Source organism: Accipiter gentilis, chromosome 6 (genome assembly GCF_929443795.1).
Source record: "Accipiter gentilis chromosome 6, bAccGen1.1, whole genome shotgun sequence".
Lineage (NCBI taxonomy): Eukaryota > Metazoa > Chordata > Aves > Accipitriformes > Accipitridae > Astur > Astur gentilis.
Genome location: NC_064885.1, coordinates 33,468,812 through 33,494,856, shown reverse-complemented (window position 1 = coordinate 33,494,856; position 26,045 = coordinate 33,468,812). Strand labels below are relative to the sequence as shown.

The 26,045-nt window shown below is 46.1% G+C and overlaps 1 protein-coding gene across 5 annotated transcripts in view; it reads right to left on the bottom strand.

Annotated features, from left to right (window-relative positions):
* DIS3L2 (DIS3 like 3'-5' exoribonuclease 2) overlaps positions 1-26,045 on the bottom strand; it is a 201,113-nt gene that overhangs the window by 44,780 nt on the left and 130,288 nt on the right. For all 5 annotated transcript variants that reach the window (XM_049802432.1, XM_049802436.1, XM_049802433.1 and 2 more), the window contains one exon: positions 23,739-23,972. In XM_049802432.1, the coding sequence (XP_049658389.1) occupies positions 23,739-23,972 (234 nt within the window). The remainder of the gene's footprint in view (positions 1-23,738; positions 23,973-26,045) is intronic.

Genomic DNA, 26,045 nt, shown 5'->3' with positions numbered 1-26,045 from the left:
TTTCAACTTTCTGTTATTTTAACCCTTCTTTGTCTGTTCATGGTATTCCAGACAAATAAAACACACCCTGTTTGGCAGGCTCAGCCGTCTCTGCTTACCCGCCAGTGCCAACAAGGCCTGCGTAACGTGGACAGTAACTGTACACAGCTTGACCATCTGGGGTAATACTCTCAGGCAAGAGGATGCTGCTGTCAATCACAGCGACAAGAGGACCCCATTCAGAGAAATGTCAGGGTCAGGCTGTCACACAGAGAGACATGTAACTAAAGGTCTGTCTCAGCAACCATAGCTCAAGGCAGCTGTGCTATCGCTGATGCTCAAAACCCTGCTCTTCTGCAGATCTGCCCTGCTGATGCACTGTTGTGGTCAGCCAGGAGGGCAAAGAGGAGACCTGTGATTGTCACCCAGGCCAGGAGTCCTTATAGACTCCGACTCTGTGGCCACCAGCAATGCTTCGGCTGCTTTTCCTCATTTGGTGGCATTTGGTCTGCAGGGAGCACAGAGCCCCCAGGCAAAACTCATCACAGGGTGGAAAGAGAGGGGGTAGGACTAGCTGAGTGCTGCCAGGAGGCACACTGGGATGCAGAGACTGTAGGCTTCCTACTACTCTTGAAAAGGTTGTCTGTATCCACTCGATATCATGTAGTTGGGTCCTCTCTGCCGTTGGAGCCACAGGAGGTCTCCACTGACCACTCTCGGACACATGCTCACTTCACGGCCCTGCTCAGCTGCAAAGGCACTTGCGCTCCCCAGAAGCTTTGGAAGGTCTGCTCCACAGATTTTTCCTCTCATGCTAAAGCTAATTTATGAGTTGCCTGCTGCCACAGATCTCTGAGAGCAAAACTCAAGAGTCCTTTCCCAGCTCTCTGCACACCCTACACTGCTGCTTCTCTCTGGTTCCATCTTCTCCAGCTGCCACCCTTTCCCTTTGCCTTTGTTCACTAAGCACAAAACCTCTAGTTACTTCTGAATCGAAGAAGGGTGCAGGGCAAGGCTGGGGGCAGGAGAGATGTCAGAAGCTGATCGACCACTTTATCATTCCTCCTATCTGACTTCTGCTACAGCAATGTCACGAGACATCCAGAGCCTCCCATATACATGAAGCCCTACAAAATAAGCAGGCTTTTGCAATTGTCCCTCTGGCAGAGCTTTAACTCTTAACCAATTTGACAATGTTGCTCCAACACCGCGTGCTACTTTGAAGCTCCTTTTTTTGTGTGTCAATGCTCCTTGTCAGAATGCAAAGGCTTGCTGTAAAGCCAGCAAACAAATTAATACCAAGACAAAGGAAAGGGCACTGCTCTTCAAAATGCTGCATTTTATGCCTGTAGGGGCAATGGGGGACTGAGGTTTCTTACAGAAATGCAAGTGCAGGGTGACCCCATCACAAGGAAGCCTCATCAGATCAAGGGATCTTCACCATTAAACATATGAGATCACTTCACTTTACAAGACACTGCTGGGCTTCACTGGGAGACGAGGGGGAGAGGAAATTTCCCAGCAACGTACTGCGGCGTGATTTGGCTTGCACTGCCCCCTTCGGTTGCGTAGCCCTGGAACTCACACGCTAATAAAGATCCCTTTCCACTTCAATAGCTTTGCACATAAAGAAACGCTCGGCATGGTGTGTGCATGAACTCAATGGGAAAGGGAGCTGGAACGTAGCCATGCTGAGAACAGAGTGCTGCCTACCAGGCGAGCCCCATCAATAATTGAGATGTCAGAGGCACAGGGAGGTGTATGAATAAGAGCTGTCAAAAGGAGTAATTGGGATCTGTGTGGATACAGTGAAGGATAGGCTCGCTCACCACCAGATACAATTGCAATACACCCAAACAGAAGAGGAGTTGGGCGCTGAAATTCAAAGGGGCTGGGGCAGGCTGTTTGATGGGCAGGACATCGTTGGCTCTGTGGAGGGGAGTATTGTACCTAAGGTACCAAGCAGGTGGGGGCACGCTATCCTGTGACTGGTCAATGGAGCAAAAGCATGTACTCTCTGCACATGGCTGATCCTTGGTAATGTTTGGTGGCACATACTGCAGGCTTGAGGTGAAAGTAATGCCACCTCCTTGAGGAAAGTAATCTCAAGGAAGGAAAGTCAACTTCTGTCCACAGTGGTCACAGGGCACCGAGGGCTGTGTGCACGTAACAATTGTTTGTGCAACGGCCCCGCTCTTCGGATTAGTAACATCCTCCCACTCTTTATTCCTACATCCTTAAATCCAGCAGAGGATGCAGTTGGCTCACAGTGGGATACTCCTTGCTCCACCTTGTTCCTCCATCCATCAGACAGCGACATGCTTCATCTGCACTCAAGGGTTCCCCCCCCAACAGTGGTGAGCAGACACCAAACCAGCGCACAGACACAAGACACCAGCAAAAGCAGAAGGGCTCGGGACAGCTGTCCTTCAGTGCACTGACAGCTCTGTGCTGCCTGAACCCTGGCAGGGAACAGGGACCCAATGCCCTGCTCAGGCAGACAGGCCTTGGTGGGGGGTGTTGGGGAAGCTGCCTACATCTTGGGGCTTCCTCCACCAAGGCCAGAAAGAGGCTTTTCAGAAAGGGGGAGCAGTGCTTAACGCTGGCATGGATGGACCTCCAGGCTTGCCTGGGCTTCAGTGCAGCCAGCAGCCATACTCATATTAAAGAAAGTTTTAGACCTGCAGCAATTAGGGGCCCAGTCACGCGGTAAAGCCTGGTAGCTCCAACAAGGAGGGAGCACGAAAAGCAGCCTTCTGGCTGCTGAAATGGTGCCAGTACCTATATTGACTTGACTGGGCAAATTCTGCATGCCCCTTGAGTAAAAGGTTTGGCTTGGATCCCCCCATTCCCAGCCTTGGCTCCAAGCAGCAAACCTCCATCATTAGACAAAAAGTTTTCTCTACACATACACTGTATCAGAGAGGTATTATCGGTTCAGCCGAGTAACCCGGTCAAAGATTTCAGATATCCCAGTTCTGGGGCGATGTAAGGGCATGCTTCGGCCAGCCTTGGTTATAACCATTCAAGGTAATTCCACCGATGTGGTGGGGTATTCAAGCAGAAAGAGTTCACCCAGGGCAAGGAGGAGAGGCAGAACATGGGCCTCAAAGACAAAAACCAGAGGACCAGATCTAAAGATTACACTAAGAACAGTCTCCCAAAAGGCAGGGGTTCTTTTCCACCCTTAGCACTCATTCAATTTTAACTCCACTTGCATGGAAATCCAAGACGACTGGTATCAGCTCCCTCTCGGAATAAAGGCTCCCCTCTCCAGCAAGCTCTAGAAAGCTTTTTAAGAATAAACTTAGTCATCAAGCAGGTTTTTATGCCCCGCCCAAACTTCGGTTTTGACCCGAAAAAAAATAGCCCTGAAGTCCTGACACTCACTTTTAAAACCACGAAAAATGAGCCATGCTCCAGGAACGTAATCACAGAGTTTTCTGGCACCTCGTCCCTTAAAAATACATCCATCTGCCTCCACGCAGGCCATCAAACTCAATCTTGTTCACAATGGATTTCCCAATTCCTGCATGTTGGAAGGACTGCAGTGGTGCTGGCTGTGCTGGCTGGACGAGCCCTTACAGAAGCGCAGGCTGCAAACCTCACAGCTGTGTTTTCACTTAAAGAAGCTGCTCTTGAGACCAAAGCACTTCTTCTTCTACGAGCTTTTCTATTTCTGCTGCAGTTCGAAGTTGCTGGAGAAAGACCCTGGGTAGAGGCTGAAGAACATGTGGTAAGGACAGGATGGAGGTAATAAAGGAGAGACCTAAAGTCCTACAGTGGAAAAAGAGGAAAGACAAGGAAACTCGTTACCAGCTCAACTAGTTACCTCTCATATTGGGTTGGGGTGGTCCTTCCCTTTCAGCTTTGCAGACAGCAAATGTTTGGTCAATCTCAGCACCTGGTTACAGGACTGCTGTTGCTACTGGTTGGAAGTCCTGAACTGGTCCCAAACTGGTCCCATCTCATCCATTGCCTCCTCAGTGAGACCTCTTCTCCCCATCCCTAAATGCACGTCTTCCAGATGAAGGTTTAATTCTTTAGGAGGCTCCTGAAGCCGTCCCTGCTGCCCTCTATCCTCAGCATGGCCTATCCCCAGAAGACAGACAAAAGCAGAGAGGTAAAATCAGCTGTCCCATAAGCCTCCTCCTCAGGGGAAGGGTTGGGGCATCACTGGCAGCTGCTCTTCTGCCCTCTTCCTGCCTCACCTTCCTGTCACCACTCCTGAGACATCTCAACCCCCAAACTGATATGCAGAGCAGGCGCAAGAAGGAATCAGCAAGAAATATGCTGGGCACCCAGCATGCTCCACAGCCAGCCACCCCACATGTCCTGGAGCTCCTGGGTGTGAGATGACACTGCTGTGTTTGACAGAAACTCCTTGCCAGCCTTGCCCCTTTCAGAGGACAGAACAACAACTGGGTGTAAATGGGCAGCAGAACAAAGGGTGACTTATTTCTGGGGGTGAGACCTCCTCTCCATTCCTGCTTTACCTTTCAGTTTTGAGGTCTCCCATGCAGAAAAGTTCTCTCTTAGTTGCAACAACACATCACCTTGAGTTTTACTCATCCTGCACCGCCCAAGCCGCACGTCTCTCTAACACCTCTTCCTTCTCAGGACATTAGCCAGCAAAATACCTCTGTTAATAGGCTACAAGATCCATGCATGTGGCTAAAGGACAATGTCAACCTGAAATCCAATCCAGCCTAGGACAAGGAGGTGAAACTCATTTGGGGTATTACTCTGGCCTGAATCCCTCTGCTTGTTTCTATTTTACAATCCCATAGATTACTCAGGTGTTATTCCTCTCCTCTGCTGCTGCCTGCATTATACAACTGCATAAAATACACGCAAAGCCAGTGAATCCCTGATGGGATTAGCTTTATACAATAAACTATTACTAAATTATCCCACAGGCTGCAGTAGGTCTGGCTCTCCAAACTTCTCTGGGATGCAGCGGGGACCCTGGGGTGTTCCCACCACGGGAGTGAAGTCACGAACATGTGTTCCCTAGCACATACAAGGGCTGCTCTGTTGTTATCTAGTGGTCCTCAAAACCTCTGCTACAGGTGGTTGGGCAGTACAGCAAAACCAGAAAGAAGCATGGCTGGATCCTTTGCAAAGACACGCAGATGCTGTCATCAAAATGGCAAGCTGGCATCATACCCTTGGCTTTTATTTCACAGCTGCAAGTCAAAGCTGAAGAGCCTTTCTGGAAAGATGGGGCAGGAGACAACTTTCACTGCCTGGCAAAAATGTAAACTGCAAATGAGTTTATTTTTAAGCATTCACACTTGCCTGCATTGGAGGTTTCGAATGCAATCCACGATCGGATCCAGATTTATTTAGAAAGAAGAGCTGAATACTTCCGTTCACTTTATAATTTATAAACTGGATGAGCTCATTATCTAGATCATGATTAGGAAACCACATGACTGAAATACAGATTATACAATTGCAATGGGTTTACGTTGGTGGATTAAAAATACCTTCTTCAGAAGCTAATGAATTGTGACACTGCACTGTATGCTCTAGACCACTAGGGAACTGTCAATGAAGTTAAAAGTATTTTCTACACATACACCAATTTTAAAACAAAAGCAAACCATCCCTAAGAAATGCCACATAAAAAACTGTGACACTAATAAGATACATGCTACATTTCACTGCTTGGCTGTTTTCTGTTACTCAGAGCCTGTCTCCCAGCTTCTCTTTAAAGCACTCCTGGCTCTTGCGCTTCTCCCAGCCCTGCCGGTGCTCTGACAAAAGACCATTTCACTGATTTCATCTTGTGCAATAACAGAGCCTTCACAAGCTGGGCTTTACCAGCCTCAATAGAGATGAGAGGTTTTGGGCTGCAGAAAATTCTTCCATTTGAAGACCGATGATGACTACAGGCTTTATGGGATGCAGGGGAACAGTTAGGTCCTGCTTAGTCCCAATGGCCTCTTCTTCATCTGGGAGATATGGAAATTCACTTGGGAAAGCAGGAATTTGGGAAAGGAGGATGATCGAGACTCTAGTAAGAGGCTAGACTGCAATCAGGAATTTGAAACAACCCCAGAGATTCTGGGGAGGGAGGACTGACCCTTCTCAAAGCAATTAGAGTTGCCAGCAAGTGAAGTCTCCCTGTCCATGAAGAAGTTGATGGCTGGAGGGCAGCACTCAGACATCACGTACCTTATCAGAGAGTTAAAATTCCCCAGGATAGACCAGAGGCCAACAGCCAGCGTCCAGGGGAGCACCACAGGGACCTGTAACTGGTGTGAACAGGAACAGGCAAGGCCAGGGTCTGCTGCATGAGAAGAGAGATGGGAATGCAGCTGCTGACACCACGCTGCCAAAGCACGCGGGCACCAGCAGCTGGTGCAGAGCCTGGAGAAGGGGAGCGTGACACCAGCAGCACCCGTCACCGACACCCAGGACTAAGAGTGACCCTGAGCCTCGTAATCCCCAGCTCGTTGGAAAGCTCACTGTACAACACGGGCTGGCAGAGCAGCAAATACGTCCATGACTGAAAATCCTGGAGCAAACAGACCAACGTAGTGAGTTAAAGTAACCATGAAAAAAAGGAAATATTTCTCGCTATTAACAAGGAGAGAAACTTTAAGCGTAGAGCTGACGTAAAATTTCCCCTAAGCTGACAAGTGTCAGCAGCCAAACAGACAGGCGTTTCTCTGAAGCCACAGTGCTTGCAGCCTGCTGGTCGGTCATACCTGGAACCTGAGGGGGTCTGCGGGACCAACACCAGCTTTTTCACAGGCTGGGCAATATGGAAGTCCATGTATACACCATCTTCATCTGATGAAGAAAATCAAAGCCTGATCAGAAAGGGATCCCTAAGGCATTTCTGTCCCAAAAAGGTATGTGAGAGCCTGAAAGACTTGAGAAAAGCAATTGGTGTGTTCCATGTTTGCTTTAGAAGAAAAGTCACACAACCAAGTGGAAACCCTGTCTAAACTTGCAGCTTGGTATGTTGTTATTAGAGGGTACTACAGGTAACAGGTCATTATCCCCAACTGCTGTTATTTCAGACACTTGACAGTCATGTCTGAAAACAGGTCTCAACTTACTGACCCTAGGTTTAAGCAGCCTGAAGTCTAGCTTCATGCTTGGCCCTGCTATTTTGCGAGAGCCCACGGTCTAGACAACAGCGTTGCAGAAGTCAGCGGCTCCCAAAGAAAGGGCAGATCCAGCCACTGATGGATGCACAGCTCTGCTAAGGAACGTAGCACTACAAGGGAAACACAGCGCACAGCTCGCAGGCAGTTTCTTTAATGGAAAACAGAACAAGAATACCAGCAAAGGTAAATGTTCATCTGATGAAAAGCAAGGGGACAAACAGCCCTTCACAAAGTGTCAGATGGTTTCCAAGAGCTGCCCCAGCCTCATGCCAGCAACAGAACACAAGGCAGTGGTTACCTGAAGGAGGATGGGACACCACGCTGTCTTCAAATGGCTCAAGTCACAGGGAAAGGCAAGGTAAGAGCTGTGGGTGCAGATGTGTCTGTGCATGTGGCAGGAAGAAAAATGGTTTGGTGTCTTTTATTGCACTTGACTATAGCACAACTTTCCCCCCACCTCCACGAGCCTTGGAGGATGCTGATACACATTTTACAGATCAGCCTGTTTTGTGTCTTCCCTATGACTATTTTGTGTCTTCCCGTAATGCGCCCAGTCTTTGTCATTGCTGTTGGGAGGATACAAAGAGCCGAGGGCAGATCAAACACAGCAAATCCTATTTTCTTAAGTTTGTTAATGCTAATTGCTTCCCCTGTTAAGCCACTAATGGAGCTGTGAGAACCCAGGAGCACAGATTAATTCGGTGCCCAGGTACTACCTCATGCCTGGAGGGATTTCCGTGGAGTTGCACTGGAAGACAGATGAAAGCTTGTAATACCCTCTATACAAGAGATAAACCCATTAAAATATGAACAGCTCCTGTGCCGAAATGATAAGAGGTCTGCCAGGTAACAAGAGAGATCACAACAGTATTTCTAGGTTTAGTTATATCTGCAGGCCGTTAAACTGGAGCTAGGACTATGAAGATGCAGAATACCCTGATCACACCATGCTGATCTCAGTTTGACAGTCACACCATTCTCCCCCATCCTTTGGGGTGCTGCTGTGAAATACCTGGCAGTCCTGAAGTCCAGCCCTAGCACTGCTGACTCAAGCTTTGCTTGAGTCGTTCTTGGGAGACGATCTGGACTCTCTCACAGCTTGTTATAACCTGCCAGGACTGCAGTCAACAGGCAGCTGTGTTGTGTCCTTGGCCAAACCTTCTTCCCCTGACACGGTTAACAGCATGGGATGGGAAGGGATCTCCTGCCATACACACTCAGCCCACTGTCTTCTGCAGAGCATCTTCTCCACACGCCGCATGCCATAAAATGCCACGCAGCATCCCGCCATGGCAGTGCCAGCTCCCTCCTCCCCAGGCAGAGGCGGGCTGTGTGCCACGACCTCCTCTCCCTTAACTGAATCTCGTGATGTGTCCAAGCACGGTTGCTCGATGCACGAGCAAGAGATCCAAAGCTTTCCAAGGACATCCCTGCCCGTTCCCATGGACAGCAAGAACCGCTGCTGTTAGCATAACCGCTGGGCTCCCCTGGGAAGGGGCTGGCTGTGGCTCCGCTGAATTCCTCTGGCAGCGACCTGCTCCTACTCACATTTTCCTAGGGACCTTGCAGCTCCTCTGTCACAGGGAAAGAAGGAAGCAGGAGTGGATGGGGGCCAGGCGACTTGTCCCAGCGAGCCCAGAGCCTGCTGGCAGTGGGACGGGCACCCTGCCCTCCAGCTAACCCACGGCCAGCCGTCTTCCACCAACTCCGACATGGCTGCGCTTCAGCGGGGAAGCGATTTCTGCACGTAGATGCTTCAGAAAGGGCTCTGGCAAGGTTCACTCTGAAAAGGTGCAGTGTAAAACGTAAAGTACCTTTGTAGGGCCAAGTTGATGTCAGAGCCCGTGACACTGCTGTTGATCCCCGGGTTGGAGCACAGGGGGTAGGATCACTGATCTTCTTCCAGCATTAATGCACAGGAGGCTGTTTATAACCCTCTGTTCCACACTGTTATTTAACATATGTAAGGGGCTCAACATGGTTTATGTTCAGTAGTTGTGGTTTCCAAGCAGTATTGCATTTCTTCAAAATGAAGATACATAATATTTTAAAACTATTTTTAAATCCAGTCACAAATCTGCAATCTTTTACGTCATTCCTCCTTCCTCCTATCAAAACCAAACCATAACACACAGTCACAGAAGATCAGCAAGCTCATGTGCGAGAACTCAGCTGCAAGAAACTCGTGTGTGCATGCACACACAGAGACATACACACAGAGGGAAACTCAAAGCTGTAATTCAGTTAAATTGGTACAAGCTATGTTTAAGGTTTCAAAGACATCCGGGATGTAGTCCACTGTTTAGAGTTGTGGGTACCAGCATGCTGTATGCGGAGAAGGAGAATCTAAGAGCCGAACCAAAGCATGAGGTATTTATTTAACAATCTGTCTCAGCAAGTGTAAGGAAATTAAAAGGTTTCCTGCCCCTGGGGGAGTTCAGTATACTGGCAACCTGATCGTGTATCATCCTAAAATCTCATCACTCCTTTCCCTTGCTGGGACTGACCCCATCTACTCCTAAAGCAAGTCACAGCACAACTGAATCTCTAATTCCCATTTTTAACACACCCCTCCACATGGCAGAGTTGGCTGGGGCAGGGAAGTCTTAGAAAAATCTTTAGAAATCATCCTTAAAAGACAGTCTGTAAAGCACTGCTCCCTAGAAATGCCTGGCTTCTGGGGAGCACGGCAACTCTTGCATAGCTCTCCGTTTTTTGCAGTAGTTTTGCATAAATCAGACTTTCCAGTTTCCCAGCCTGATGGACTTGGGGCTTTGTTGGGTTAATTTTGTCCAGTCAGTCCTGGAACTGGACGTGTCCATACTAAAGCGGTAAGTTCTAAAGGCAGAAACCAACACCATATTTTACAGAGACAGTCAAGTTCTTAAAATTAGTTATTTATTCCAACAATATTAAAAGGAGACACACCACTTTCTCAGTCATTTTTCCATTTGTAGTATTTAGTTTTGTTTTTTTAAACCCATAAGCCTAATCCTTAATTTCTCTATGGAAAAGCTGGAAGAAAAAGATCACAGGGACAAAGGATCAGCCTCCTAGAGCATCCACTATGCTTGCTCACCCTTTGGAGAGGTTGCTGGGTTTGTTGTTAAGATTATTTTTTTAAAATACACTCTGAAAGTAAGTAAATAAATAAAAATATCTCCACACATCAGTATTAGTTTGTGAAGGAGACCCAGACAATGCACGGGAGGCTAGAAAGGAGCCAGTAAATTCTACGGGTGTAGAACAGGAGAGGGGATTAAGCCTGGTGATTAAATTAGGAGATGCATGAATACATTCCAATGCACAACATCACTCAAGCACTGGACAAAACATATGGCAACAATGGAAAGCGCTGCCCACGAGGTCACCTTTAATATGATTAGCCATGGACGCCTGAAAGGAGATCTCCCAAGTACCGGCGTGCTAACCCTTCTTTGTGCAGGGCGGAGAAGCACCCTCTGAAAGCCTTTGAGGCACCGTGAACCCCACACAAATGGCTGCTGTGTGTTAAGGGATGTGCCCAAGTCCATAGAAAGCAGGACAAAAAAAAAAAAAAAAAAAAAAAAAAAAAAAAAAGCCTCAACGCCGGGCGAGCGTGCTAAGAGTGGCTTTTGTTCCCCACTTGCTGGGCACCGGGTGGGAGCTGTCCCCAGGGTGTCCTGCCTGACAGCTGGGTCACCCCACGAGCTCTCCTGTTCCGCTTGGACTTTTCAACTCCGCTGGCCCGCATTCACCAGCACGGCTCGCCTCTTTGAAGGGGGAGAAAGCGCCTCATCCATCACTGACACGAAGGGAGTTAATTCACTTCTTTACAACTGGAAAGGCTTTTGCTGTGAGCAGGAGGGAGTGCAGGAAGAGTAATGAAATCCAAAAGGGAGCCAAATGATGCTTTCCTCTGCTAGACGCCAGCGCTGGCAGCACTTGCTGCTGGCATGGCCCACGGTGGGTGAAAGGAGACTCTTTTGTGGTATGCCATTAGCTACTTCCAAGGCCTCAGTTCATGTTTACCACAGCCACTGTGTTACTTCACTTGGTATTTTTTTTCCAGTCCTGTTGATCGTACTGCAGAACTGCCCGAGTCCATTTGGAAGCCTTGCTCACAGAAAGCAGGAACAAATTGCTTTTTGAAAGGACTATTTTTTTTTCTTCCCTAAACCAAACCTCACGCTGCTTTCCATAAACCCAACCTAAGGCTGAAATTCCCACTTAAAGCTGAAGAGCAAAGGTTCCTGCTAGGCTTTGCCCACTCCGGTTATCACCCAGGTGCGCCACTTGCCCCCTGCGTGGTGGCGATGCCACCAGCTATGCTGCCTGGACTGCACTAGAGGGCATCTCGCACCCCGGCATTTCTCTGCACCACACAACATTGCAGCCACATCAAGTAAAACCCCGTTACAACAGCAGCCAGCAGGTTGTCTTGTCAACTGTAATGAGAAAAAAACACTCGATGACATTAAAGATAATCTCATGTGAGTCACTTTGCATGACTACCTTGCTGTGATCAGGCGAGTCCTTCAGACTGCTGAACTCTACCCCAGAGGACCTTGGCACACTCGGCCGAGCTCCTCGCAAGGTTTCTGCAGGCCTTTAGTGTTTCAGATTCCAGGCAATGACTAATCAGGGACACGTGAGGGACAGGCCCAACGGCACACACTTTGTATCGGCATGGCTGGGTGGGTGAAAGCCATGGAGACAACCCCAAGAGGAACTCGGTCTGGCTACACAGCTACAAAGGCTCCATGACAAAGCAACAACAAACATGGCACAGGACCACTACCAGCTGAGCTCCTGCTATTGCCAGGAAAAGGAAAGGATCACATCCTAAAGCCCTTTCCAGATTTACATTTCCAGGATGCCATAAATGCAGCTCAAGCCTTGACACAGCACATCCCCGGCACCACACTGTCACAGCTGACATTCAGCAAGCTGTGAAATGTCTACTCTCTTATACCAAAGAGAAACCTTAGACCCTTCTAATAGATCTCACAGACTGTCAGGGGACCTGCCAAGACTGAAGATCAAGCCAGCTTCTAACGAGACAAGGTAGACCGGGCAGCTACACAGTAGTTCTAAAAACATTTGGGGCAGCAGCTCCATGAAGGAGGGTAAGTTTTATTTTAGACAAACAAACACCTCCCCAAACATTACTCTTTCAAAATGAAAATTAATGGGGGTTGTGAGAAATGCCTGTGGTGTCACCCATTTCTTGGCTGTTTAAGCTCTATTCAGCAAGTCTTCCTCCTTTGAACTGTATTTTGTACCCATTGCTATGCTACCACTATTACAAAGGCTACTTCTAGCAAAAACACTGATCCTCAGTGCTGGGTCCAAAGCAAGCTACAGACCTACCTACAAAACAGCAAGAGCAAGGATGAACCAGGCATGGCAGCATACCAAGCCAAAGTTGTGGAAGAAACCCACCAGCCCAAAGAAGTTGGTTGTAGAAACTGCCTGACTTTCAACAATTTTCCTGAAGGGATGAAGCCCAGATGATGTTACTTTGCCCAACTGCTTGCCGGTTAGGACAAGTCCTCTCTTTCCTGCAGTGCTCAGCTGCAGATGGAAGCTGTGAACTCAAAAAAAAGAAGGTCATCAAGTTTACCCCGAGGAGTAGCCGCTTCTGCCTACAAAGGGGGCACAGAAGAGCAGGTTTAACACACCTCCGTCTGCTGGACTTCTTCATCCCAAGAAGCACGTATAACATCTTGTGGGTCCTGGCATGTGGAGACCAACTGGCTTCTGTGCTGGGCCTGACCTATGGAAACTCCATTTAGATACCATATTTCTATCTGGCCTCTCTCAGTATTCATTGTCTGCTCTAGACTTTATCTTAAAACTCCTGGGACACTGAGCAAGAACATTATTCCAGCACGGAGAACCTCAGAGGGTTTAATACTGTTTTGCACTTTTTTCAGAAAAGACACACCTGTTTGCTATCTCAGCTGGTTGCAATAGCACCATGTTCATGGTCTTTAAACTGATTTCAAGGAATCTGTATAAATGTGTGAGAATTTGAAAAGAGATGACCATGCTGCACAAGGATTTCAAGGTTGGTCCCCTGCATAAAGGTTATTTGACAGCAGCACCCCTTGGCACCACATTATGGATCCACCAATACACCTACCTCTTACTCCTACCTAAACATGAGAAAACAGTAACTCCCCAGCTCATTTAACCACCCATATGTTGCCCACTGGCTTATTTAAAAAAAAATAACTAAAGAGCAAAGCAATGTGAGCACAGTATTAGAGACTATCAACCATTACTTTCAGTAATGTTTGAAAATAATAAAAAACAGAGAGCTGAAGTGAAAATTCAAAACCTCAAAGTAATTTCAACCATACATCCATGAGAAGGGAAAAGTTTATACATGATGCAACAGAAAAAATGACTCACTTTCCGAAATGCCAAAGCCTGTTTTAGTTCATTGGGTCTTCTATACCTGCTAAACACATCACTGACAGAGAAATAATTTAATAAATTGCATATTTTTTTTTTTAAATCCCATTTTAGCTATTTAAGCATTTTATTTCCTAGTATTGTGGGTCAGGTTCTACTCTAACGTGCTAATCAGAAGTAAAGTGCTAGCTGGATCAACGGAGTTTCTCCTCAGAAAAACAAGGAGAGTCTTGAGATTAGAACAGAGACCTTGAAATTGAGGTGAAACTGCAGCCTTAAAGCTAATGCAAAACCTCCTGTTGATTCATGGGACTGAGAATTTCTCAGTCGGAGGGCTGATCTCAGCCTTGCCATGAGACGTGCAATAAGCTACAGCTCTGCAGTCCCCCAAGGTCAGCAGGATCAGATGGATCAAACCCATGACACGGCCAGTTTACTTCAGTTGTCAAGGCAGGCACAAATTAAATTTTGTTGTATTCAAGCTAGACTGTTTTTTTTAAAAACCCAAACAATAGCGACTGCTTGGTTAGTTTGTATTTATGTGACAGAAACAAGTTTTTCAAGTCCGGTTAAAGGAATTGCCCACAAAGCCCCCTTCATAGTGATTTTGCATGGCTGGTTTCTTCCAGATGTCTGAAGTCTCTCAAACCACTCTAGTCCAACAAACTCTTGTGGCTACTTTCTCACTGCCTCTTGCTTAGTTTTCAAGTGACCATCAATTTAATGGTAGCCCATCAGAGATGGGCAACACACTGTCGCCAGCTTGGTTGGTAACTAATTAGCACAAATGCAAAATATCTGCTACCAGCCTAGATCCAAAGTGGAGAACGCATTCCCTTCAGAGGGTGAAGTTTAATAGTCGTGTCAGGTTTTATGGCGTTGACAATACAACAACTTGTGAGTACGTATCTCTGGGGAGAGATGGGTATTTGTACCTTAAGATGGAAGCAGGAAGGAACAGGGAATCACAGTGTCTCCCACAACTGAACGCAGCGCTGCACAAAGGAGAAGCACATTTGGCAAGGAGGTCTCAAGTATGGACAGATCTCAGAAACAAGTGCAACGTGGACCTACGTTCATGCTTCACACTCCCATTTTACATAATTACGTATTCAGGGGAAATCTACACTCTGAATTATGCTTGTATGCTTGAACAACTTCCTTATTACCATAAGAAGATGTAGAGAAGGGCAAGATAAATGATCTAGGTTACTAAAGACAGATTCAAAGCCACTTGCTTTCAAAACAAAACCAAGAGGTTGCTCAACAAAATGCACTCCCAATGAATCACTGCAAACTTTAGCAGGGCATATAATTTCAGGAGACGTGGGCTTGGACTTGGAATGTTTAAAGATAAACCCGGAAACGGACTTCAGCAGGCACTGGCTTCCTTAGATGGGGCAAGATCAGCTCTGTCCTCAGCTCAGCTGCTGGGAGCTTGGCTAAGACTCTTATAGCCTCATTTCAGAGGGCTGTGGAAACCACAGGTGCTTTCTGAGCATCTTTGTACTTCAGCATCCGTATGCTATGGATGAGAAAAGATAAAACATCCTAGGACTCGGAGTGATCATGCCCAGAGACACCTGATAAAATGAGTTGTGGTCATGGAAATCAAGAACTTTTTCCCCTCTCACTTTGGAAATGAAATGAGAAATCACAGAATTGCAAAGTCTGAATCTTTCATCTCCTTCCAGACATTGTCTTTTGTCATTATACAATTAGCCTTTCTTCCATTTACTGTTAGGTGAAACAGAACTGGCTCTGACAAAGAGCTGCTACATCTTCACCTATGGCAGACTGATCACATTTGAAATTACATCACTCTACACCCAGTGACTCCATCTAAAGAGAATGATGGATTAGCCATGCAGTCAGCTATAATTAATACCTGAAAAAAACCCTTGTCAAGTCTCTGTTCAAATATGTGATAAACGGAATCTGAAACAAGAAGAGACTTTCTGATGACGTCTGTTCAACTCCAGGGAAGAAAAACACCATCAACTGGAGGGCAAGACTCTCAGAACAAGGATTGTTTCCTCAGCAGAAAATGTAAAATAGAAATTTCCTCCCAGCACTCACCCCGCATGCACCTTTACACAAACACATGTTTTCCTGGGCTTTATCTGTCTTGCTATCAGAGACACTGAAGAACCAGTTTGTTTCTGCTTCATTGAGAACCAGTTTTTCCATCCTGAACCTCTTTCAATAAAACCAGCAGAAGCCACTACTTCTCTCCCTACCAACCTCAAAGATACCAGTGAGCAGCTTGCTCAGCTCGATCAAGAACTGAATCCTCTCTTCCACCTTAACTATCAGCTTCATGTTTGAGACACATTCCATCTCACTAAGCTACCACGTGCTACAGATGCGCTCTTTCCCCTAGAGATACTATTTGGCACTGCCTGAGGTCCCTATGAGCAAGCGACCCCAGGCTGCCTATCACACAAACATGGGCAAGACCCATCTGAATCCAGCTAACCCAGGAAACCAAGAGATGTCTGCTTTATGTGTGAATTTTGAGTACCTGCAAACACCTTCAACCCTACTTGCAGGTCAGCATGTGATGATTGCCAGCTCACCCCCCTTCTGCAACAGCTGATCACCAACTGGATTCAATTGATAGAAAAAAGCCAAGCAGTTTGGAAGGTATGATGAAGTACTGCCCACTGCAACTCTGTCCTGTGCGAGGCAAGAGAGACTTCCATGGAATAGCAGCCGACTGGCTTGGTCCTGGCACATGTAGGCAAAGCCTGAGAACTGAAAGGGCTGGGGAGAGAGACCACTTGTGAAACACACTGGTTGCTTCTACGCTGCAGAGATGTGCTAGCTACAGGTCAGCCCTTCATGCTGATGTGGCTTGTTTCTCTGCTCTGTACTGTAAGAAGTACCTACTGGGGAACTGGGATAAAAACCCCTGCCCTTAACTGGGCCAGCAATAAACAGCAGAAACAAAAAAGCACCAATTTTTATTCAACAGTTGTCAGTAATAAACCTGAAGAGGACGAGAATGGTCAGCATTGGCCTAAGGTGCTGGATTTGGCCTGGGAATCAGAAAAAGGCTGTCCTGCCAGCTCTGCCGCTGACTCCCCACGTGAGCTCAGGCAGCTTTACCTCTTTTTGCCGTTCCCATCACCTGGGAGGATGGAGCCAACCTCCCCTCTGATATTTGCTCTGAGGCTGGCAGATGAAAGAAGCTGTTGCTGTCTGTGTCAAACAGCATCTCAAAATTAAATCGTAAGACCCCCTTTTTTTTGAGAAGTTTCTGAGCTTGCAGATCTATGGTAGATTTAATAAAACTCAAGGGTTAAGCTGTGTTTGTTTAGAAGAAAAACACTCATACATGACCAGAGAATTTGAATATCTGAGCTAGCGGCTGGAATACTTACTCCAGGAAGAATAAAGTCATAACCCACTCTTGCATTACTGATGGTAAATTAATGCCAGAGCACCACTGTGTGGGGAGCTCCTTCCCAGCCGTGTTTGCCCAGACATCTGGCTGCGGTGGCTCCCAGCACGATGCTCTACAGCCGAGCCCTGTGCTCCAGCGTCCGATTCCCCCCTCCTGCCGGAGCCAGCTCGACCACTTCACCACCTGCTCCTGCTGGGACACAGCTGCTCAGCTCTAAAAGAATGATCGGGGAACGGCGGGACATGTGCGACAACATCAATCCTAGTCACACCCCTGGGAGGACTTCATTAAAATCCCAGGGCAAAAGATTACATTCGGAGGGCTTTCCACTCAAAATCCTAATTTAATCAAAATATTTTAAAACCTACTGGCAATGCAAACATCTCCATGCAAGCAGAAAGACACTCACCCAACACAGCCCCCCTCCCATAGCACGACCCCTCAACGCTTCTTTCCTGCGTGCATCCTCGGTGCATGTGCAAACTGCCCGATCTGAGCCGTTAGCTGTTCCTGACGACAACGATGACATTTCGTATTTGCCTGCAAAGTACCATGTTCCCCTGTGGTATTGCAGGAAAGACATTTTGAAAATCGTTCCTGCTTCCCTAATGCACCTTTGTAAATGCATTTTGATTACTCCTGTGGGGAAGAGCAGTATCCCCCAGTAGAAAGCTGTGGCCTTAGATGCTCATTTTGACGTATTAACTGGGGCTACGCAAAAGACATAAAATCCCCAAAGGAAATTAATCTCCAAATACATCCAACATCCCCCCAGCTGCCTTATGTATCACACAGTATAAGCAACTGTCCATAATGATCGTATAGCACCTGCCGTCCCCATTCTGGGTATCAGTGATGTCTCTTTAACCAGACATCAAAGAGAAAGAGCAGACAATGGTGGAATTGTGATAGGAAGTGAATAGTGAAAGCTCCTTGTCAGTCTGCATTTCCATTTATCTTACAGCACCATACATACAGCCTACCCCGCCTCTGCTGTCACATGCGTGCACTGTTGCTGTAATGGTCTCTTTAGGGAGGTATCATGGCAGTTTTCTGGATTTTATAAATGGGCCTTTTGGATTTTCTCTTGGGCCAAAGCAAGTGCCAAAGCAGGTACACACCTCAGCCTACCCTGAGAGAACCAAACCCAAGAATTTGGTACCAATGCCACAGCCTAGGCGATAAGCACCAGGACTTCCTTTTTGAGACTGGCCAAAAACCCAGCCAAACAAGGCTCCCCAGAGAGACTCAGCCAAGAGTCAGGGGTTGGAGCAAAACCATTTACTCCTCCCCAGAAAGGTGTGTGCACTGAGAGTGTGCAGGGGTAGCACATACAGCAGCCGTGGCTAGAAAACCTAAGCATCACACCAGGGAGTACTAAAGCCAGGATGGCCTTCCTGCCCCAACAGCATTTTAAGACATAAGTTCAGATCATACTATTAAGGAAAACATAGGTGCATTCAGTTAACTGAAGTCTATACATTATTATAGCCCTTTGCTGTCCCATCTAAACTGAAGTCTATACATTATTATAGCCCTTTGCTGTCCCATCTAAACAGTTCTTTCGACCCAAAGTGCCTTCCATTGGTATATTAATATATCGCATTTTGTGCACAATGACTGTTTAACCAGGCTAGAAATATTTATTACTTTCACGTAGCAAGAAGGAAAGACCTGAATGCTTACTACGCAGATATGAGGCAGGAAATATGACAAAACAATTTCCCATAATTATTTCCAGCAGTCATTCATATTGGAATATTTTAATGGTGATAGTAATTAATCTGTGGCTCTTGAGATTTCCAATTAAATGGCATTAGCAGGAGCAACTGTCTAAAATTATGTGTTTCTGTCCTATCCCATTAGCCACAACTAAAGACGAAGTTTCCCAACATACAGGGTCACATCCTGCACGTACAGCGTCCTCCTTCCTCCTTGTTTTCCATGTGTGAATGGCTCAAGTCAACTTCTCAAAGCTGTTTGCATCAAGTAGGCAGAGTCAGTTCTGAGAGCTTCAAAAACTATACAGAGCTCGTTAATATACCCAGTATGCCACGTACCTGGGTGTTTTGGAGCTGGTATTCTGCACACATTCTGGTGTTTGGAGTATTTTTGCTTGTTTTGCTATGTTTCCTGCAGCAGAAATACTCTTATACTTCAGGAGTCCCACCAACCTTAATGAAACAAAGCTATTGTCAAAGATCACTTACTTCCTTATTCCCAGCAGCCATGGGACAGGACTGAAGGTAAGGTCTCCAGTGTGGTACAGAGCTACAACAATACAAATTTTCTATCTTTAAGTTATTCAAAACAATAGAGATCCACAGGGCAAAACAACCCTTGCTCAGACGAGACAGTGGCACGGCACACAGGCTGGGAACAAGCAGAAGTGAGACCATTTCACTAGCAATTCAACCCTTAAATTTGCGTAACATTCTCATCTTTGCAATTTTTATCCTTTTTTTCTTCCCTTTTTGCAAACACCTGCAACGCTAAATGTCTGTTGCTCAGAAAACAAAGAGAGAAGCTATTGTAGCAAACAATTCAAGCCATTAACTGGTCTAATGCAAATGCACTTTAGGTTGTTCTCACGATGAACTTTGGTCAATGCCAATGTTTTGAGCACCCAGGTATAAGTGCGCTGGCAAAGGCAGAATCACCAGCACAACAAAGCCACTGCTCAGCTCACAGACAGTTGTCATAGAGACAGATCAGCATCCTGGGGTATTCTAATTTTAAATATTCACAGAAATCCTTTTTAACCTGTCTTCTTGTAGGCATCTGTCCTCGTGATTCATTTATAAACTGTTGAGGCCAAAAAGAGAACCATTTATCAGCAGGTCTCCTCTAGGCAGGCTGGAGCTAAGGAGCTTTTCTGCAAACCTGATGGTTTTTGTTGAAAGCAAGTTTCTATCTGATTCTCTGGCTAGTGTTTCTAAAAGCTGTGGTTTGGGGAAGTGATCCACCTTCAAAGTAACTGGGCCAGGAAAAAAAAAGGAAAGTTGTGGGTTGTGCTCACTTTGGTTTTTAAACCAGGTCAGATCCCTGCTCCAATTTATAGTGCGGGTGTACCACGAGCTGTGAGAGGACAGCACAGGGGTGGCATTTCATGGTCCTGGGCAGGAAAGAGGCAGGGGGGAAAGACGGTATTGTAAATATCTGAACATTTTTTCTCAAAGTCACAGTACAAGGCACCTCTTGCTTCTACATCTAAAAGCCACAGCTCTAAATGAGAAGGGGAAGAAATACATTAATCTCTGTCTGTGTGGACAAAGTTTCATAAGCTCCTTAGCTGCTGAAGGTGCAAAGACTTTAAACCTCTAAAACTCAGTGCTCAGCTGCTTTCTGGAGCTAGGAAGCTGGCAGGCAGCACAGGAAAACATGAAAAAGCCCCAGAAGGGGCCTATGGGGACAGCAAGATCCCACAGAGTGACAGATGTGTGGGTCTGGTTGCAAAGAAGGTCCTCAGATCCAAGGTCCAATGCAGCAAGATTCCCCTACGGACCTCTGCAGAGGCATGAAAGGAACTGGCGGGGGGAAGAGTGGCAGGTATGTAGGTTCCCATGACCAGGATTGAACTGAGGCAGGAATTCAAAATTACACAGCCCTGAAGAGACATATATATACTGACACTGAATCCACAGATCCTAAGCTTTCAAGACTGTGTGCTACCTCTGTAATTTGTCTCAAGGTCTTCTGTGTGACCCAGATACGTAATTCCCAAGTTATTAAAAAAAAATAAATATATTCTTCATCTGTTGAGCTACAGAGATTCCTGCTTCCAAAATTACTGCCAGAAGATAAAACCATGGGCAAGCAGATGCCACTCTCACACTAGGTCATAAAAATTCAGCAGCAACATTCAAACAGGAAACACTCTTCTCACCACGGCACAGCCAGCCTGACACTGCTGCATCTTACTGGAGCCATCCTATGTCAGGTGCAAGAAGTTCCCTGGCCAACCAGTATTTCTGCTATCATAAAGACACACCCATGAATGACTTCATCTGGGAGATGTTTAGTTTTGGGGAATAAATCCTAAATTATACAGATACTACGGGGGAGATCAATATCATTCCAAAGAGGAAACTGAGGCAGACAGGGAGACCAGCAGCCCAAGGCCACCACAGCCAGTGGCAAAACAGGACAGGAGATTCTTCCCCCTGATTTTTTTAATACCAACAGGAAGCACACGAGAACGTCACACTGAAAAATGGCAGGGTGGAAGCAAGAAAAAAAAGTCATCACTGTTCAGTCAGGAGTGATCGCAAGGTAGAAGCTCTCAAAAATATCACAATGTATAGGAAGAGGGCTCACATCCCTTGGAAAAAAAAACACGGGAGGCATCCATAACCAGCTACCCCCTCCCTTAAGACTGTGGGATGATCATTTCCTTTGCTCACATATTTATTTGGAATCTGATAATTCGTTGCCCCTAGTTTCCTGCTGGAGTTTGTCTTCCATTGTTCAGGATTTACATTACTCAACAGGAAATCAGTGAGAGGTCCAGCGATTAGAAAGGTGTGTTTCCCATTTGGACCCACCCTTGCTCGCTTGCTCAGGGCTGGAAGTCAGACCCAGTGCACAGCTGCATCCATGGGAACTCAGGGAAGTGAGGGAGCAAAGGCAGAAGGACTCATCTCCTATTAAAAGGTACAGATTGTTTTCTCCAGCCATTACACCGCTGGCCATGTCCAAACACCCATCCCTCACATACTGTTTGTACTCAGGCCTTACAGTAACCACTTCATCCATGTGCTAGGGAGGGTATAGTTTATCAAAATATGACTAGCAAGGCAGTACTTGAAAAGAGTAAGTATGGTGAAAGTGTCCCTTGAACCAAAATACACTTCCTTCTCAAAGACCATTACTTTTGCTCTGACACTCTAGCCAGGGGAGAGAGATTCTGCACAGCATAAAGTGCCACTTGTGAGATATAACTCAGTTTATCACATTGGTTAGGAACCAGTCTGAGTAGGAATCAGTCCTCTCTGGTGCCCTTAGCAGTGGCTTTTAACCCCGATCTCACAAATGATGCTCCAATACATTCTCTTTAACGGCTCCTCTGTAACAGCACAGAGCAAAACAAAACACAGCTAATCTTTTATGGGGTATTACTGGAACAGGATGCTTCCTTGGCCAAATCCTCCCATTGAAAATGTCACAGCTGTTTTAAAACATATTTTCCCTGGGGTTAGTTTGATAACAGGTACTCAACTCAGGCACATATGCTGACCGCTCAGGACTACACCGTGACTTGTGGAATGCGGCTAGTGACCTTGCTGGGCCACAGCTCCCAGTCACTGTGGACTGTTGTTCCAACCCAGACATCTCCAAGGCTTCCCAGTTAGCTCATCAAGTGCAAAGGCTGGATTTTTTTATGTTTCTCTAGCATTCAGAGTGTGCTTGGGAACAAAAGCCCAGCTTATTAGCCATTGTATGATAAACCTCAAAGAGGGAAGCCTCTGTTCTGAAAGAGGTTTAAGAAAACTCTGCATGACTTCAAAGTGGGAGTCACATTTCCCAAAATTATTTGAATATAATTTGAAGAATGATTATTTCCTTTGAACAAGGAGGGATCTTGTGCAAATGCCCTTGCTCCAGGCTCACTTATGTGTGCTTAGTCAGTCCTCCAAGTCCTCCTACAACAGATGTAGGCAAGATAGTCTCAGACACCACAATGCCTACACCAGAAAGTTTATCCTAAAGTATAACCCCAATCTCCTCTACTGAAACTCAAGATACAAACGTGTCATCCTGCCCATCTTAGACATGGGGAAAAGCACATTGCCTGCTCTTCACAGCAGTTTCGCCAGACTAAGCCATGTGCTCTGTTGGGGAAGGTCACAGATTATAGACACTCCTTGCTCTTGTTGCTCTGCAATGAGTTCTCTAAAATTAGACTTCCCTGCAACTGGAGACAACGCTACAATGCCGAGTAAAATGGAAGGGTTACAACACACCTCTTACATACAATAGTCCTGTTTACATATCTCGGTACACTAGCTTCTTTCTCAGCAATATCCTTATGTTGACTCATGCTCATTTTGCAAAATGAAACAATAGAGCTTCCTTATATTAAGAGATTATTTTGTCTCCTGCTCAGGAAGGCCACTGGGTTCTATAAATTACTGGAACCTGCTATCCACAAAAACTGTCAGAAGCCACCTCAGAGCAGCTGAACCTCAAATGAAAAAGTATTTTTGCTCTCATAATCTAAAATATCTGGATCTACTTGTAAAATAGAAATGACACATACCACAACTGGTACAAGATTACTTAAATCACCCCAGACGGAAAACCTCCTCACTAGCATTTCTTTCTCTGAAACACAGCCAACACTTATATGTATTAGCTTAGATAACATTTAGTCATTTTCCCTGTGCAGAGAACTGCTATGAAAGCTATGGAAAACATGAGTATTGCAAGCACAGAAATAAACGTGGAGGATGAGCCTTTCACAGTGAAATGTGCACTAAGGTTATCTGAAATGCTTGATAATGAATGACACCGTCATGATTTCTTTCACTGTATGAGTTACTTATGCAGTCCACCAGGGTTTTAGGATTTTGAAAAATGTTGAAAGATGGACCACTCCTTAAAAAACAGGAACTTTTTTCTTTTCATCCTACCTTACTTACTGCTTTTGGTACATAATCTGATGCCTCTCTTCAGAATACATTGGCATATAAACCTGCCTTTCTATTCCAGCCTTGACCTTCCCCTTCAAGTTTTTAGACTGATGAGGAAATTCTTAGAGAGTACAACATGAAATTGCTTCAGTGGAGAAGAAGCCCCTTACAGGGTCTGGACTTACGCACCTGGTCTAAGCGCAGAGCACCGTCGATGAAGCGCTGTTTGCGGAGGTGCTGGGCGATTCGATGCAAGTTCAGCACAGCTTGCTGGATCTCGGCTATTGAGTGTTGAGGGGAGACAGGCGGTAGTTCTTCAGGTGAGAACACCTTCCCAGGGCTTTCAATCATACTCTGTGCATGGTCGTAGCTTAGCTTCACGCAGGAGCAGATGACTGTCCGCCCAAACCATTCATCAAGGATCTGCAAAATTGGAAAGTGTAAATTGATCTGAGGACTTGTTCTTCCAGTGCACAAAATCTTGGAAGTTGTACAAACCCTGGAAGGAACGACACCAGACCTCATCACTGACTGTGATGTTCAAGAGAAGATCTTCTCATACTGAGACCACCAGGCCTTTTGCTCATATAGATTCTCTAGTGTCTGGGAACATGTATGTGGACAATATATTCTGCATATATATAGGGCACTGCTTGGATCTCCCTCCTCTACCTGATGTCCCTCTTTCACAGAGCTCAAAGAACTACAGCCCGTCCGGGAGCTGAAATCAGCCAGTTGACTCAAAGGTTACTAGGTGCAAGAGTGACAACGGGCAGATATACACATGCAAGAAAGGATCTCCTATCTAAAACACAGCAGATGGTATTCCACCTCTTTGATTAGAATGTGGCCAGCAGGGCATGAGGGGCTGGCCTTAAAATACCCTGTTTTCAGGAGCACTGCAGGAACCCCAATGTCTGACTAGCACTCATGAAAGTGCCTGACTAGGACCTTGGTGGTCTGGAGGTGAGATGGCCAGTCACTGACCCCTTGTTTCTGTGATCATGTCTGTGGTCCTAGGCCCAAACTCAAGCCAGGAACCTTTTTGAGCTTCCAAACTATTTTGGATTCTAGAGGAAAATAATCTATAAATCGCCAATAAAATTCTTTTATTTTAAACCAGAAGCCACTCCCTTTTTAAACTTCGTAACAGAACACCAATGTAGAAATAGCAATTCAGCATTATTTCTTAAAGCAGAAAGGAAAATCTATTTTCAGCTGACATGTATAAGAGAGATCAAAAGCTCATCAAGCCAGTGAGAAAGTGCAGAGGGACAAAGAGCAGAAGGCTCTTCAGAAAAGTCAAAAGCACTGGCACAAGGGCTCTGGAGATGGATGCAGTCTGTGATAAACCATTCAATGCACAAATGCTCAGAGAATGAATGGAGAATTGTAATTCTGCCTTAGCTGCAAATGCCACCTTACCCCTTCATCAGCACAGCAGGACAAGGTAAATTCTGCAAGTGACGGTGTCCGGGGAGAACCGCCAGCTCGCTCTGTGACAGACTCATCAAGGACATTGCTTCAGAAAGGCAAGCCTTCTTCTTAACAGGAAAAGATTGATCCCCAAGATACCTTCGCTGCCTCCCTCCCTTATGCCCCACAGAACATATGTGCAGTATAAGTCAGCAGCTCAGAGCTCTGAAAGTCACAGGGCATTTAAGCTCATTTCTAATTAGAAAGTGTCCTAATAGCGGAGAGGCAGCAAGTGATGTCTTGCAATGTAAAGTGCTCTGACCCTTGGCTCATGGTTATTCTGTGTGTGCCCCTTTCTCTATGACAAGAAGAAAGGAAGAGAAAGTCACAAAGCTGGACAGAGATGCTGTGACAGTGATGGCAGCACCTGCTCTGCACTCTGCTGCATCCCGTTAAATGTGTTTCAGCTTCTGGTGGTGATGGGGGATCCATATCCAGTAGGTCAGTGAGATCTGATGAAATCTGCTGGACCCAAAAAACCTCCTGATATTAAGCAAGCACGATCTCTGGTGTGGAAGAGGCTGCACCACTCTTTAAATGATCCCCTTCTAGCAAGCTGAAGACTATTAGCCAGTTGGCAATAGAGATACTTCAGACTTCAGTAAGACATGGATGGTACTCAGGCACCAAAAAGGCAGTGTTCCTTGTTGAGATGATCTGGGAGCCAGGCTGAGCAGCCTTCATTTCAGCTGAGCACTTCTACAGACCCTCCAGTTGTAAAAGGCAGCTCTTTCAACTTGCTGTTCAAACGTTTTCAGACACTACTTCTATTTCCCTGCTAGTTCCTCCACCTCCAGCTATCAATTTCTGTATCAAAGGTCATTATCAATTCTGGCCCTCACTGTTATATTATTCCACACTAAATATTTTGTGTTTGGAGAGCACTCTCATTTTGCTCTATAAAATAGGTGAGTCAACTCCGTCATGTACATGCATGCTGAAAAGGGTTAAGGACAGGGCACAAACCAGAAGGGTAATTCTGAAGAGAAGCACTTTCCCCAGTCCCCAGGTTAATGCTGA